The sequence below is a fragment of the Armigeres subalbatus genome, unplaced genomic scaffold (genome assembly GCF_024139115.2).
Source record: "Armigeres subalbatus isolate Guangzhou_Male unplaced genomic scaffold, GZ_Asu_2 Contig395, whole genome shotgun sequence".
Classification (NCBI taxonomy): domain Eukaryota; kingdom Metazoa; phylum Arthropoda; class Insecta; order Diptera; family Culicidae; genus Armigeres; species Armigeres subalbatus.
The window spans coordinates 396,737-413,116 of NW_026943146.1; the positions used below are offsets into that span (position 1 = coordinate 396,737).

The window sequence follows — 16,380 nt, forward strand, 5'->3', positions numbered from 1 at the left end:
TTACAGTCGCTAAAATAACTTCAAAAGCCGAAAAACACACGTCCTCCAGACACCACATCTGCTTAAATGTGTAATCTTGTAGGAGAATGTTCTTCGGAAACCAATAAGGTTATCCGCTACATCTTTTTGTTGTTGATCATAATATCGACCTAATTGGCTCAAAACATATGTTATATTATTGCGTTCCCAGTGCAGCTAACGATATTTTTTTAAGAAATAGATACAGCCAATATTTGTCATAGAAAACGAACTAGTTAACCAAGAGGTGCATTGAAACAATATTATTCATCATTATGAAAATCATATAAGATAATGAATAAATTTTATTTTATGCATAACCACAGAGAAACAGACGTCTCACTCAGTACATGTTCCATCGTTCACCTTTTTAACGGTTAATTTAATTATATGTAGGTGGTCAATCGGCCACCGATGGCGCTTCCATCGACTTTGCTTGTGTTTGACGTTTGCCCACTACCGCCATCTGGTTGACGCTTGACCACACACAGTGATTTTAGCATTGGGGGATAATGTTTTCGTGACGATGATTTTGATTGCATTTTGTTCTAAGTGAGACGTCTGTTTCTCTGTGGCATAACTTTACTTATATTATTCGATGCGGGCTCTCAATTGGAAAAAAATAAGGGGAGAAGGGGCATTTAATATATTTTCTTTTCTTTCTCGTTTCAGAGAGCGAACAATGGCGCTTAAACCTAGGCTTTTTAGCCAGGGCAAGTTTAATACTTCCATACTCTTTTAGCGTTTGTATCTATAGGTGTGTATAGATTTGAATTTGCTTCATAATTACTAATAGTTAATTACTAGACTTTCTTGACATCATCGTTTTGTTTGTAGTTTGAAAGCCGCTAGATTCCGCTTCAAAGCGCACCCCATTTATCAAAATAAAACTTTCATAATCAATAATTTTGGTTCTTTACGAATAGTCAAACGACTTAATAATATTCTACCAGCTTAAAATGGGTTCAATTGTAAACTTTAAGGTCTTTGAACAATAAAACCTAACTCTAGTTGTTTTGTAATTCAGTATTGTTTTGAAAAATCGTTAACACTCCTGATACTACGTTTCGCTTTGGGAATCAGAATTTTTGCTCGACAGATTTCTAACAATTTCAAACGTTACAAAACATTCGACTACAAAGGTAAATAACAAAAAGAAAACGTTTTGTAAAGTGGAGATTTCTTACTTGCTACATTTAAAGCGAACGGTGTCCACTTAAACGATAATGACAAAAATGAAATAAAAATTGATATTTCAATTCAGTAAGTGTCAGTTGATGTTCCTCATCTGCTGCTTCTCCCCCTCAGTGATGGCTCTCATTTCATTGCGATCCTCTCCAGCGATTATCAACGGCGCCAGGAGCGGTCCTCCGATTCCATATCTTCTTCTTCTTCCTCCTCTTCCACCATCTGGACTTCAGAAGCTTCCTCCATGGAAGCCGTTTCGGTTAGCGTTTCCATCGAAGCTGTGGAAGCTATCTCAGCACTGACGACGGGTCCAACCTTTTCACCAGCTGCTTCGTCCAACAATTTCTCGGTCGACTCATCCGTAGCCTTGTTCGAACCAACGGTGTCGGAAGTATTCTCAACCGGGATGACTTTTTCCTTGCTTTCTGTTTTCTCAATTTGAGGAACGGCTGGAGTTGTATTGTTGTTGCTGTTGGTCACCACCCATCCGATCTGAAGTGTCACGTCGCGGAACATCTTACCACGGACAAGGGCCTTTTCAGCATTCTGACGAATCGAGAAGGTGATCGAAAGGGATGGCACCGTTTCTTCTAGCTGATGCTTGGTTATTTCTCCAAAATGCTTGAAATGTCCGAGCAGGGCATCGGCGTCCTCCAATGCAAATCCGGTTATGGCGATCGTTGTTGGACGGCGATCTACACTAGTCGATCCCAGTGGAGCAACTCGATTCGTCGAGCGCGCTGCACGTGCCCCTGGGGGACCGTACATTTGAGGTTTGCTGACGACCCCAGCCGCATTAACAACCACAGGAACTTGGCCATTTCCAGTTCCAGGTACTCGATGCGTACGTTGTTCTTGGGCAATTATCTCCAATTCAGCGTCGAGGATGTCCTTCTCATGCTGTTCCTTAGTTTTGCGCTTTGGGACCACTTGTGGTGCTATTTGATGTTGGTCGGTGGCAATTTCCTGCTTCAGTTTATCGATGTTACCTTCCAGCTCTTTGATTGAGGACAGCAACTTAACTCGACTGGGGTCGTGAGCTTCAAATTTTTCAACCATCATTACCAGCGTTCGGAGTTCTTTCAAATAACGCTGCAGAAGATCATACTTTCGCTTTAGCAGTCCTTGGCTGATTTCCTGCGTCTTTCTCATTAGATCCGACTTGGCATGATTGATTTTAGCTGCGTTCTTCATGCGTAGCTGATTAGCCGTCACGATAGGAGCCACATTCGTATTGACCAGCTTTGTAGCAGTGTTCGTCAAATGCGTAGCTACTACCGTTGTAGTAGGGGCAACATTCTCACCACCGCTTGCAATGGAAGAGGATGCTGAACTGGTAGCGACCACCGATGGGACTCCATCCTTAGAAACTGCTGCACCTGCAGAGACTGGAGTCGTGGCCGAAGTAATGTTTAGATTATTGTTGATGCTGTATTGATTCGGGTACGATCTACGTAGCGAATGTTCCGTTTTTGCGCCTGGCGTAATTGCGGGCTGCTCTCCTCCAATTGGCGATGAATGCCAGAATACTTTGATAAAACGATTATTCAAGACTGCTTCCGTGCTGCGGTAGGCCACATTCGCTTCTGCATGGGTTGAGAATGTGACAATGGCCGCCTCCGGGTCTCCATCGTAGCTAATTTGAATGTTTACAATCTTTCCAAATTTAGAGAAGTGATTATTCAAGTGAGCGATAGCATTCAGCCCCCTGGGAATCTTCCTCAACTCCAACGAACAATTCTGTTGGGGATTGACGATACCTCCATTGTTGGCTGGGTGTCCTGATACTCGTGGACCCAAGCGATTATTTAATGGAAGTTTTCGTTTCAAATGAGCATCTGCCACCGCAACGGCATCCTCTGGCTCGAATCGACGCTTTGGTTGCTGAGCCGACACGTCGCCGCCTTTGTTGGCATCAACGACCGGCACCGATATTAATTCCCTTTGCAGGGGTGTCGTGCCGATTGGCACATAATAGCTTTGTCCCATCCCAGGAAAACCATCAATGGAGTGATATAATTTTCTTAGCATGGTCACTTCCAACGTATGTTCAAACTTATTATATCATTTGCTTATGATGATATTCCTAAACTATATCCCCTACCAACCATCCAACTCCTTGACATCTATGAGGGCGTCGGTGAGTCGCTGGCCTCTCGCTAAGTAGATGTCATATCATCATTTCCTCCCTTTCCCTAGTAACGGAGAAGATGGGCGTGGCCAGCAATGGTAGCTTTCATGCTTCATCCTTTTGGACCTCTAATTGGGTTGCTATTAAATCCCAAATAGTAATCCATAAGCAATTGGAGTAAGAAAGTTAAAGAATATACATGACAGCTATCAGTATGCAATCTACGAAATACTCCGTTACAACGCAACGCAACGCAACGCAACGCAACGCAACGCAGTAGGTTGTTGGTCCAAGGTTCCCTATCCACCGGGATGGGGCTGCCATCTTAGGTATAGCTTCCGGGGAATAGCATTTCATACTCAGCCGCTGGATGCCAGAACAGACGCTGTTGGAGCCGCTCCTCCTTGGTGAACAGACGCTCGATCAGTCGGGTCAAATTTGTTTAAAGTTCCACCCAACACCAGGGCTAGGCTTGTGCGCTTTGAGCGGCACACGGTCGCTTTGATAGGGCCTGCTTGGGGACACATACAGCTTTTATAGAAGTTCAACAGAGCCCACTGTCGAACCCCACATCCAGGACCAGAGCTATGTTAGGCGCCCCTTCCCGGATGTCAACTCACCATTTCGCAGCCCACTAGTTTAGTAAGCTCAAATAAAAATATTCCAAATGTCCGTTATGCGCAATGGCCCTCACTTTTGTTCAAATTATGCCAAATACGCAGTATTGGGAAACTCTCAAATTCTCAAATCTCATGCGCGATTTAAATCAAGTGCGAGTAAAACCCCACCAGATTCATAGCCCAGATAATCGTTCATGGTTCGACTCGAGTTTTACATTATTGCATCACTTTTACGTGTTCTTCTTTGTTGAATCCATTTAATTAACTTCCTTCATTCGAAGCAATGGATAATAAGTCCATATGTAAACATGAAATACACACGTTACCGTTATGCTAAATGGCGTTATGTCAAATGGCCCTCTTCTGGTAGAGCTCGTGGTCTATTATATATACACTGTACCTTAGCACACCCTTCAAAGATGGTCCAAAGCACACGTCTCTCAAATGCTTCAAGTGCTTGCAAGTTCATCTGGAGCATAGTCCATTTTTTATGTCCGTGGAGATCCTACGATCTTATGAGCGTTTTGTACATGATACATTTGGTGCGGGTGTGAATAATTTAGAACAGCAGTTTCATCTGGAGCCCGTAGTAAGCTCGACTCGACACAGATAATGCATTTTCGTATTTAACAACTAACATTATTATCAGCCGTTAGCAAGAGTCCAAGGTAGACGAATTCCCAAACCACCTCGAAAGTAGTGTCTTCGACGCATTTAACACCAGTCAACTTTTGTTGTTTTTACGTTTCAGGTGGGCAGGCGGACAGTTCGGCCGATAATGTTAATATCGTCCGCGAAACAACCAAATTGACTGGATCAATTTATTGAAAATAGTACCATGGCTATTGCACCCGGCTTTCCGCATGACACTTCTTCTTCTTCTTCGTTGGCATTACATCCCCCACTGGGACATTGCCGCCTCGCAGCTTAGTGTTCATTAAGCACTTCCACAGTTATTAACTGCGAGATTTCTAAGCCAAGTTACCATTTCTGCATTCGTATATCATGAGGCTAACACGATGATACTTTTATGCCCAGGGAAGTCGAGACAATTTCCAATCCGAAAATTGTCTAGACCGGCACCGGGAATCGAACCCAGCCACCCTCAGCATGGTCTTGCTTTGTAGCCGCGCATCTTACCGCACGGCTAAGGAGGGCCCCCGCATGACACCTTTTAGCGCAATATTGACTAACAGGCACAAACACTTACCTTGTTGGATTCCTCCGCTGGATTTGAATGAAATATTCACACAATTTGCACACTATTCATCGTGTTGCAATTATCTGTCTTGTAAGCTTCCCGGGAAATCTATTTTCGTTCATGATTTTCAAGCTATTTCTATACTGTTGTATGCCGCCTTAAAATCGATAGACAGTTGGTGCGTGGAGACCTAATATTCACGGCATTGAAGGATCTGTGACAGACGAAGGAAGAAGATCTTCCGGATCTGGGATATTAGCCGCCTAGGCTTTCAGGATAGTGATCGCTCAAAAGTTGTCACGCTCCAACTTGTCATCTTTTTTTGCAGATGGGACATATGACCCCTTCCTTTCATTCCTCTGGTAGCTGTTTCGCAGATTCAGACTATCAGCATGTGCAGAAAAGTGGACAGCTTTTCCGGGCCCATTGAAAATTTCCGAACACTATTCTAGTTTGAATCTGGGGCGAAATAGAACAAGGTCGCTGGCTGGTTTTCCCAGCGGCGTTGTGCTCATGTTTGAAAATTTTATAATAAAATTAAATTATTATGTTGCTGCAAATAAAGGCGTCGTAGTTGCAAAGTGGATTGATCCGCAGATAAAATGACGCATTCATACATCAATTGAAACATATTTGAATCCTGTGATACATTCGTGGTTCAAATTTGCAGAAAATAGAACTGAGCAGTATAAGAGTTATAAGCTTTCAAAACTCAACTGATATCAAAATGAATAAGGTACTCCGGGGCAAGTGGGACCTAAAAAAACGCTAGTTCAGCAAAATCGTTAACGCATACTTAGAAAACAGGGTATTTCAGGACATTAACCACGGATACATCATTATATGCTTCCGTTGTTGATGTGTAGACGTGTTGCAAGCCATTCACTCAGTTACAAAAATATTGATAGTGACATAAATAAATTTACCTGTGGGACCTACTTACTGCTTCAAACGGGGCAAGTGGGACCTATTCTGCTCTATACTGTCGAACGAAACTAATTTGAAGAATGTAGATATAATGTTCATGTGTTTCCTTAGTCGTAGTATTTCAAATCATGGATGGAGGTTTATTGCTTGTCAGACTTTTGTTTTTTGGCAAAAGAAAGGGATTACAATGTTAGCAGATATAAAAAACAAGACAACAGCCGGTTTGCTGTTTAATTGTCTGTTGTCTGGCTTAACATTAGCTTACTTTCTTACCAAATGTGTTAGATGGAAGAGATAAGCAAATATTTGTTCACTTTTCGAATGAATGTTTCTCTGTTTAACACAAATTATTACATAAATGAGAACTTCGAAAGGAACGTTTTTATTCAGGCGGTGTTGTAAATTTGTAATAGAACGAAATGGCCAGTTTACGTCTTAATCACTTTATTTATCTGAAAATCTGTTAATCTGATGCGAAGTTTTAAAATAACAAAACACAAGACAAAACCTGTTGATCTATTGTAGAATAAATAGATTGTTTGCACTGTAAACGGAATATTTTGCATAGTTATAGCAATTGCTCTTTTCCATGAGGGAGATAATTTTCAGAAAGTAAAATACACATTTGGTAAATCAACTGTACACTACTTCTTAACAACTAAACCAACGATATCAACTGCATTTGATTCAGATCCATATGATATATGAGTGTCGAAGTTATTTTTCACTAGACAACAATCTAAAAACAGGTAAAATGGCTCTATCGAAAATGTTGTTCAAATATGTCCCACTTGCCCCATGTATGTTAAAAATCAAGGGAAAGTGAAAATGGCAGATTTTGGCTTTAATCAAAACTTTTAAATCGTTTTTGATGTCACACAATTATTTAATTGCTCAAAATATTCACTTTCCACATCAATGATGAATTTAGAAACGACTATTTTGTTGGAAATCCATTGAATTAAAATAAAAGTAATAGATTTTGCCGGTAGTTTAAAGTCATGATTAAACAATACCACTAGTATGGTGCCGCAAAGGGTTTTGATTCCATTTTTTTTTGTGTCAGGCGAATTCGTTGATAATTCTGCTTCATCTTTCTAGAACATTGTTACTATTAAAAACGTTCACCGATTAATCGGCAGCCATAGTACCCACTTACCCCGTATTTTCACTTGCCCCGGGGTACCTTATAGAATGAATGTCCCAGATTCATATTCAAAATGACAACAATTTGTATCACACCTGAAATTACGACAGTGCATGAGCGCCTTACCACCCTACCAAAATCGGCATAGGTGTCTACCACTGCGTCCGAAAACCTTTTTACAAAAGCGACCAGGCTAACCAGCCCCGATCTCCCCCTACGCAAGGACTTATGGGAGGAGGTCGAGTTTGTTGTTTTCTCAGTTTGTTATGTTTCAGGTTGATAAAAAAAATATAAAAAAAATCTTACTTACAGGGGTTCAACCCAGAAAAATCCTTTTCTTAATCCATGTAAGCTGTTGCAAAAATAGCTCCGTTGCTTTTTTTATCTTCAACGCTCCAAACCAGAAAAACAACTCTATTTAGCAAAAACATAAAAGAATTAAGAATAGGCAGCGTTCCATTTAAATGCAAATTACTCTTGTATTCGTGAGGGGCAAGTACTGACTTACTAACTCTCACAAAAGACAGTAATTGGGTCATGCATCATAATTGTTCGCAGCAGTCAGAATACTGCAAACTTAATTAAAGAAGCATTCTTGCATTTTCCTCGGTTCAGCTGGAACGGGTCTTGATGGCAGCCCAAAGTGGCATACAACAACAAATGAACGAAAAGAAAATAAATAATGCAATGCCAAAGTATGGATATATGCTCCACCCGGAAGGAATGATTATTCTTCAATAAGTTTATGATATATATTTTTTTTATTATTAAATACATTACAAATACGACCCGGGCCCTTCTTAGCTGTAAAGCAAGACCATGCTGAGGGTAGCTGGGTTCGATTCCCGGTGCCGGTATAGGCAATTTTAGTTTTGGAAATTGTATCGACTTCCCTGGGCATAAAAGTATCATCGTGTTAGCCTCATGATATATGAAAGCGAAAATGGTAATTTGGCTTTGAAACGGCAATGTCCCAATGGCGGATGTAATGCCAACAAGAAGAAGAAGAAGAATTCAACCCGTAAACGCATAGCTACGCTAATCTGACTATGTTTAATTATAATTTAATACTATTTAAAAAAAACTGAATAATCCACCTAGCGGTGTTGGTGCCTTTCTCGTGAAAAAAATACAAAAAAATATGATTGAGTATTTTTTAGTGTTTTTTGGGCATAAAAATAGTATGTTGGCCTTAACTTCTGATCTCATAGTCCGATCTGGCCAATTTTCAATGGGACAAGATTCCCCGTCGAATGGAACCTGTTGTAAGTAATTCGGATAATGCCAAGTTCCAAAAAGTGTGTCTACAAAATTTGCAGACATACACACATACAGACATCACCTCAGCTCGTCGAGCTGAGTCGATTGGTATATAACACTATGGGTCTCCGGGGCTCCTATCAAAAGTTCGTTTTTGGAGTGATCATATAGCCTTTCGGTACAGTTGTACGAGAAACGCAAAAACAACTTAGTTCACCTAGTAGTGATACTGCATTTCTCGCATTTAGCCAAGACACCTATTTTATATGGCACTAATAACTTTTAAACGCAACGGTTGATCGTTATCAAATTCAATAGTGATCAACTAGGCTTTGCTCCCTCACGAATGCTACTTGTTGAGAAAAAATCGGTAAAAGATTACTATATGAAAAGTTGTCAGATGTTTTTTTTTTGGCTTTTGTGCACACACATACACACGAACAGTCAGACATTTGTGGGCAATCGAGCTGAGTCAATTGATATATAACACTATGGGACTCCAAGAGTTATATAAAAGTTCATTTTCAGAGTGAAATGATAGCCTTTAGGTACAACTTTGTTGTAGGAGAAAGGCAAAAATGTGTACAGACCCAATTCGAATTTGGCTACGTAACATTTTTTTAGTTTTTTTTCATTTTTTTGAATTGTTTCTGTATCGCGTAAATTATCTAATCCTCGTAATAAAAACTGGTATGATCCAAAAATCGGCGTTAAAAATATTTGAAAAAACGGGTACTTAGGAACATCTTTGGTGGTATGCAAACATGAAACAAAAGGGGGTCAAAGCTAGAAGGATAAGATGAGCACTTGCAAGAATGAGACGTCCCACTTTCCACTTCTTACTGCGAACACAGAGTAGTACAAAATGAGATGTGAGAAATGACAAGTGGGAAATGATTAGGAAGAAGTGTGAAATAAAAAGTCTCACTGTTCGTTTTTAACTTCTCACTACTCACTGTAAAAAGTTATTAGTGCGAAGTGAGGAGCAACACGTCTCGCTACTCATTTCGGAGCGTAATTTGTTTTGTTTTACATTTTTGTGATTTTTTCAACAGCGAGTACACCAGATAACAACAAAAAACGACACAAATTGAGCCAAAATTTTCCTGTTCGCCAATGTTATTGACAATGGAACAAATACCCTAAAGATGATTAGGAAGTTAAGATTTGAAAACAAAGCAAACATGACCATAATTTGCACTCGTGATGTGATAGGTGAGATAGAGCCCGCTACATTTTCAATTGGTCTAGTGAAAATGAAAATGCCTTTATTCTCGTTTTGGCGTGACGATCACGAAAACTAACAGTACTGTTTTCACTCTGTGAAAACGAGCATTCAAATTTAGCAAATTCATAGAATAGCAGATAGTCTAATCCAGTAGTAATGAAAATGTGAAGTTTCAAGTGAAACATAATGTATGATGGGAACCATTTTAGCGTATACACTTTTATTCGATTTTCATGATATTTTTATGACTCATGAGATCGACCGTACTCTAATTTATCTCCGCTAGTATATGATGCTAAATGTAATGCAACTTGAATTAAAATGTAATGGCATCATTCTACTACGAGTGATTGCCCGAATGAACGTGGCATGCTTTTCTCGGTTTCCCTGAGAGTTTATTTACAAACGATCAAACCAAATGGAAATGCAATATATTTAAATTTGCTTCGATAGTTTAATATCAACTCAAATGAAGAGGATAACAGCTGATTCTGTGAAATCATTCAAATGTCTGCCTGTTCCATGTCGGGTTTTTTTTCATACCCATCATCAAAAGATAAAACCCCACTCAGCCGTAGGATTATAATTAACGACGACTAGCTTCTACAGAACAGTATAGAAAACAACCTGCATTCAAAAAGCTGCTTCATTGGTTGAGACGTGATTGCCTTATCATATCGAGACAACAAACAGTTTCACAGAAGCATCATAAGTAGCATAAACTTCAACAAAACAAGTTATTATTTGATTGAATTCAGCATGCAGAGGCTGCGACGTGAGCTAATGTGAATGCTACAAAAAATCAACAAAGTGCTAAATTCAAATTAAAAAAAATGTCACAAAATGGTTTGGTTCGGTCATTTAGAAATTTGTCAATAATCTATTCCAGAGGCTGAAATTTTGATTTTCCTACAACTCTACCTAACAGTTCATTGTTTGAGATACACTGCTTTATGGACTGTTCACAAATTTTGTGAACAGCCCATGAAGTAGTGCATTTCAAACAATGAACTGTTAGGTAGAGTTATAGGAAAATCAAACAAATAATTATAATTTAATTAATTTAAATATATTTTAATTACGTAACGATATATGGGATGTATTGGTGTGAGATGTTCCACTTCTCACTCCTCATTTCTCACTTCTCGCTGTCAAAAGTAAGAAGCATGAAGTGAGAAGTGAGACGGCTCACTACTCACTTCTCGCTCCTCTTTTTTTACAGTGAGAGGAGTGAGTAAAAAGTGAGAAACGCGAAGTGAGTAGTGAGACATTTCACAACTCACATTGCGCTCTTCATTATTTTGCAGCTAGTAGTGATAAATGAGAAGTGAGAAGTGAGGCGTCTCTATTCTTACTCCAAATTTCTCACTTTTCAAATTACCTATTCGGCCAAATGACCTATTCGACCTAATGTCTTTTTCGGCCGAATGTCCTATTCAGTCAAATGACCATTTCGGCAAAATGACCCTTTCGGCCAAACGACCCTTTCTGCCAAATGTTCCTTTCAGCCAAACTACCCTTTCGGTCAAATGACCCTTCCGGGCAAATGAGAAGTGAGACGTCTCTCTTCTTACTCCTAATTTGTCACTTTTCAAATGACCTATTCGGCCTAATGTCTTTTCGGCCAAATGACCATTTCGGCCAATTGACCCTTTCGGCCAAATACTTTCGGCCAAACTTCTCTTTCGGCCAAACGACCCATTCGGCCAAAGGACCCTTTCGTCCAAATGACCCTTTCGGCCAAACGACCCTTTCGACCAATTGACCCTTTCGGCCTAATAGCCCTTTCCCAGGAGCCCCCAGGAGTCGATCGCATATCAGCCAAGCTGCTCAAAGCTGACCCCATGGCTTCCGATCAGCTACTGCATCGTTTATTTCGTAATATCTGGGACATCGCAACTTTCCCGTCGATTGGATGCACGGTATCTTAGTGAAGGTTGTCAAAAAGGGTGACTGTATGCGATACGTTGCTGTGTACCGTTCTCAAAGTACTTTGCAAAGTTTTCCTAGCCCGGATTCTGGAGAACATCGATTCGACACTCCGGCGAAGATCCTGTATGGACCATATTGTCACGCTCCGTATCATTCTGGAGCAGGTCAAGGAATTCCAAGAGTCCCTTTACTTGGTATAAATTGACTACGAAAAAGCCTTCCACCGTCACGAGAATAAGTGGAGTGCCCTAAGACGCAAGGTGGTCCCGGAGATAAACATCGGCTTCATCGAGGCACCGTACGAGGCCTTCTCGTGTAGAGTGCTGCACAATGGAATCTGGAGTCACAATGGAGAGCTACGGAGCCGTAGACTAATTACGTAAGCAATTTTTCTGGGTTTTTCAACCCCACCTCCTCCATGTAAGATTTTTCCCATACAAATATTTTTTTATTTATATGGATCGTAAGAAAATGGCAGGAACACCAACACCCAATAAGTGCTTACGTAATTAATGTACGACTCCTACTGAGCTGAGATCTTCTGTGGTATTGTGCTGTACAGAATCCACACAAAATCTTTTTTTTGTGTCTTTATTAACCTTCTTCGGATATTAGAAAAAAGTTACGAATAAGATGTTAGGGTCATATTGACCCAGAAATGTAAATGCTTATAAAACAGTCAAATTATAACCGAATCACAAAGTTTATATACCGTTCGAAAGATAAACTCATCAATTTTGCGGCTATGTGGTTATATGCTAGTTTTGGAGACAATGGCCACCGGGAAACGACTTCCACGGGGACCTTGTCGGTCATATAAGGGGAGAATAAAAATCGCTCAATATATGCCTTTCGATCGCTAATTCTTCATAAATTCTCTTAAAACGGTAATGTATGGTCCATGAGAGGGCTTTTGACGAAAGTGGCCACTCTTGGTACATGCAAGGTGCCCCCGGGGAACCCGCAGGAGGGGACATTTTCGTTTTAACACCAAAATATGCCGTGCGGCGTCTCTATCGTCATAATTTTCCACAAAATAGATGATTATGTGCTTGAAATCGATAATTGACCACATTGGCCACTCTTGGAGCCTATGAGGTGCCCTCGGGGAACCCGTAAAAAAGGACATTCCCGTTTTAGCTCTAAAATATGCCGTGCGGCTACTCTTTTGTCATGATTTTCCACAAAATAGATGATTATGCGCTTGAAATGATTGTACGACAATTCCCCGAAAACCAATTCCCCGAATGCAATTTTCCCGAATGCAATTTCCCCGAATGTAACAATTCCCCGAATGCAATTTCCCCGAATGTAACAATTCCCCGAATGTAACATTTCCCCGAATGTAACAAATCCCCGAAAATAAAGTATTTTTTGCAAACGCATAATTGTCATCGACTGTAAACGCCCGAACAGAGAAGCGTTCAAAGATTTGTTCCAGAGTGTCTCTTTGGAGATGCCGAACATGATCAAATTTTTCGATAGTTTTGTATGTCCTTGATCTTCCTTATTGTTAAATTATAAAGATATTAGATTAAAGTGTTTTCCTATTTATTTATTTTTTCTAAAATAGTCGAACAAAGGCTGAATTTCTTTGGTGGAGTAGAATCACGAACGGAAATTTCTATTGAAAGCATCATGGTAAAAATTTGTGAAATCAAACTTCTGTCCTATGTAAGGTCTATCCCTTCTTAGGAAGTTACTGTAATCGTGGATATGAATCCTTAAAAAAATAATGCGTATGCCCGGAATAAGGCAATGGTGAATGTGATCCCTTCTTTAAAAATAATGCATCTACTCGGAATAACGCAATGGATTAATTTGATATCTACTTTGGAAGTAGGTGTTTCCCCAGGATAATGAAGAAGTGAATGTTATTCCTTCTTTGAAAATTTGTATCTACCTGGTATAAGAAAACGGTAGATATGATCTATTCATTAGAGTTAGGCGTTAGTTCGAAATAAGCCAAAGTAGAATGAAATTACCTTTTCAGAAGTAGGAGATTGCCTGCAATAAGGTAATGATAAACGTAATCTCTTCTTTTGGCGTAGACGAATTGGCCCCGGAATAGATATAATATATGAGATCGCATCTAGCAATAAATATCAATTCTATATACCGAAAAAAAAATATCGAATTCATCGACGTGTTCATTTAAAGAAGGTAATATCTCCTACATTGTCCTTAAATTGCTTAGACGCGATCATTCAAGGAAGGCATTATCTCCTTCCTTCGCTTTACTCCAGGCAAACGTGTTCAATTGAAGAAGGGTCCATCTACCCTCTTTGTGTTATATCGGGCAATCCTCCTTCCTTATTTTTCCATTCTCTCTTCCTACATCTCCCGTCGTATTTCACCCTTTCTCGCTCCTCACATCACACGTCTCGCATCATATTTTCCACTTCTCCCTTCTTACTCCACCCTTCTCACTACTATGTACTTCCTTCTCAGTTCTCATTTTCCACTACTTACTTCTCATGTCTCACTTCTTACTTCCCACTACTCACTACTCACTTCTAAATTCTCACTTCTCACTTCTAACTTCTCACTTTTCACTTCTCGTTTATCACTTCTCACTTCTCATTTCTCATTTCTCATTACTTATTTCTCATTTCTCACTTCTCATTACGCTCTTCTCACTTCTCACGTCTCAATTTTCACTTCTCACTAATCATTTCTCACTTGGCCTAATGACGGTTCGGCATAAGGGTCTTCGGCCCAATGACCCAGCATCTTATTTTTGTTGCAGCTCAAAATTATGTCAAAAGCCAATTATGTGACTAGGTATATGTTAAACGACGCAGATTTCTTTTTTAGTTTTAGTTTTATCTGCACTGTGGAAACAATTCGGGGAAATGTTGCATTCGGGGAATTGTTACATTCGGGGAAATGTTACGTTCGGGGAATTGTTATTCGGGGAAATTTCATTCGGGGAAATTGCATTCGGGGAAATGGTTTTCGGGGAATTGTCGTACAATCCTTGAAATCGATAATTGACCACATTGGCCACTCTTGGAGCCTATGAGGGGGCCCCGGGGAACCCGTAAAAGAGGACATTTCCGTTTTATCACCAAAATATGCCGTGCGGCGGCTCTTTCGTCATGATTTTCTACCAAACAGATGGTTATGCGCTTGAAATCGATAAGTGACCACATTGACCACTGCTGGTACATGCAAGGTGCCCCGGGGAACCCGCAGGAGGGGACATTTCCGTTTTAGCACCAAAATATGTCGTGCGACAGCTCTTTCGTCATGATTTTCCATAAAATAGATGATTATGCACTCGAAGTCGATGATTGACCACATTGGCCACTCTTGGAACCTATGAGGTGCCCTTGGGGAGCCCGTAGAAAGGAATATTTCCGTTTTAACTCCAAAATATGCCATGCGGCAGCTCATTCGTCATGATTTTCCACAAAATAGATGATCATGCGCTCGAAATCGATAACTGGTCATATTGGCCACTCTTGGAGCGTATGAGGTGCCCTCGGGGAACCCGTAAAAGGGAACATTTCCGTTTTAACACCAAAATATGCCGTGCGGTGACTCTTTCGGTGTGTTTTCTTATCAAAGAAATGGTTATTCAGCTCGAAATCGATAAGTGACCACATTGGCCACTCTTGGAGCCTATGAGGTGCCCTCGGGGAACCCGTAAAAGGGGACATTTCCGTTTTAACACCAAAATATGCGGTGCGGCGGCTCTTTTGTCATGATTTTCCACCAAACAGATGGTTATGTGCTTGAAATCGATTAATGACCACATTGGCCACTCTTGGAGCCTATTAGGTGGCCTCGGGGAAACCGTAAAAGGGGACATTTCCGTTTAACTCCAAAATATGTGGTGCGGCAGCTCTTTCATCATGATTCATTCCATGATTCATTCCATTCCATCATTCCACAAAATAGATCATTAGGCGCTTCAAATCGATGAGTGACCACATTGGCCACTCTTGGAACCTATCAGGGGCCCCCAGGGAACCCGTAGAATGGGACATTTCCGTTTCAACACCGAAATATGCCGTGCGGCGACTCTTTTGTCATGATTTTCCACCAAGCAGATGGTTATGCGCTTGAAATCGATAAATGATCACATTGGCCACTCCTTGTACATGCAAGGTGCCCCGGGGAACCCGTAGGAGAGGACATTTCCGCTCTGGCACCAAAATATGCGGTGCAGCGGCTCTTTCGTCATGATTTTCCACAAAATAGATGATTATGCGCTTGAAATCGATAAGTGACCACATTGGCCACTCTTGGAGCCTATGAGGTGCCCTCGGGGAACCCGTAGATGGTGACATTTCCGTTTTTATACCGAAATGAATAAGTGACCACATTTTCCATTTTGGAACCTATGACGTACCGCCGTGGAGCTCATAGAATAGGACATTTCCGTGCTTACTCTCACTCACTTAAAATCGATTAGCGACCACATTGGCCATCTTTGAAACCTATGAGGTGCTTCCGGGGAACCTGTACAAGGAGATATTTTTATTTTAAAACCAAGACATGCCGTGTAACGGCTCCTTCACTATCATTTTCCATCAAATACATAGTTGGTTATGCTCTTGAAATCTAATATCAACCCGGGGAACCCCAGGCCCGGTTTCGGTAATTGTGGAGTGCCGCGAGGAATCTATTGAAAGTGTCTGTGCACGCAAAATCTCACTCACTTTTCAGGAACTTTTCCTCAACCGATTTTCTCGCATTTAATAGCATTCGACGCAAAAT

At 40.6% G+C, this 16,380-nt stretch overlaps 1 protein-coding gene across 1 annotated transcript; it reads right to left on the reverse strand.

Annotated features, from left to right (window-relative positions):
• Positions 1 to 741: 741 nt before the first annotated feature.
• Positions 742 to 3,195, reverse strand: LOC134204100 (zinc finger protein swm-like). The gene has a single exon (XM_062678926.1). The coding sequence runs from the start codon at positions 3,193 to 3,195 to the stop codon at positions 1,366 to 1,368; it is 1,830 nt and encodes a 609-aa protein (XP_062534910.1). The 3' UTR covers positions 742 to 1,365.
• Positions 3,196 to 16,380: the final 13,185 nt, after the last annotated feature.

Excerpts from the sequence above, each read along its gene's own strand:
- LOC134204100 (XM_062678926.1), bottom strand. The coding sequence starts at position 3,195 with ATGGGACAAAGCTATTATGTGCCAATCGGCACGACACCCCTGCAAAGG.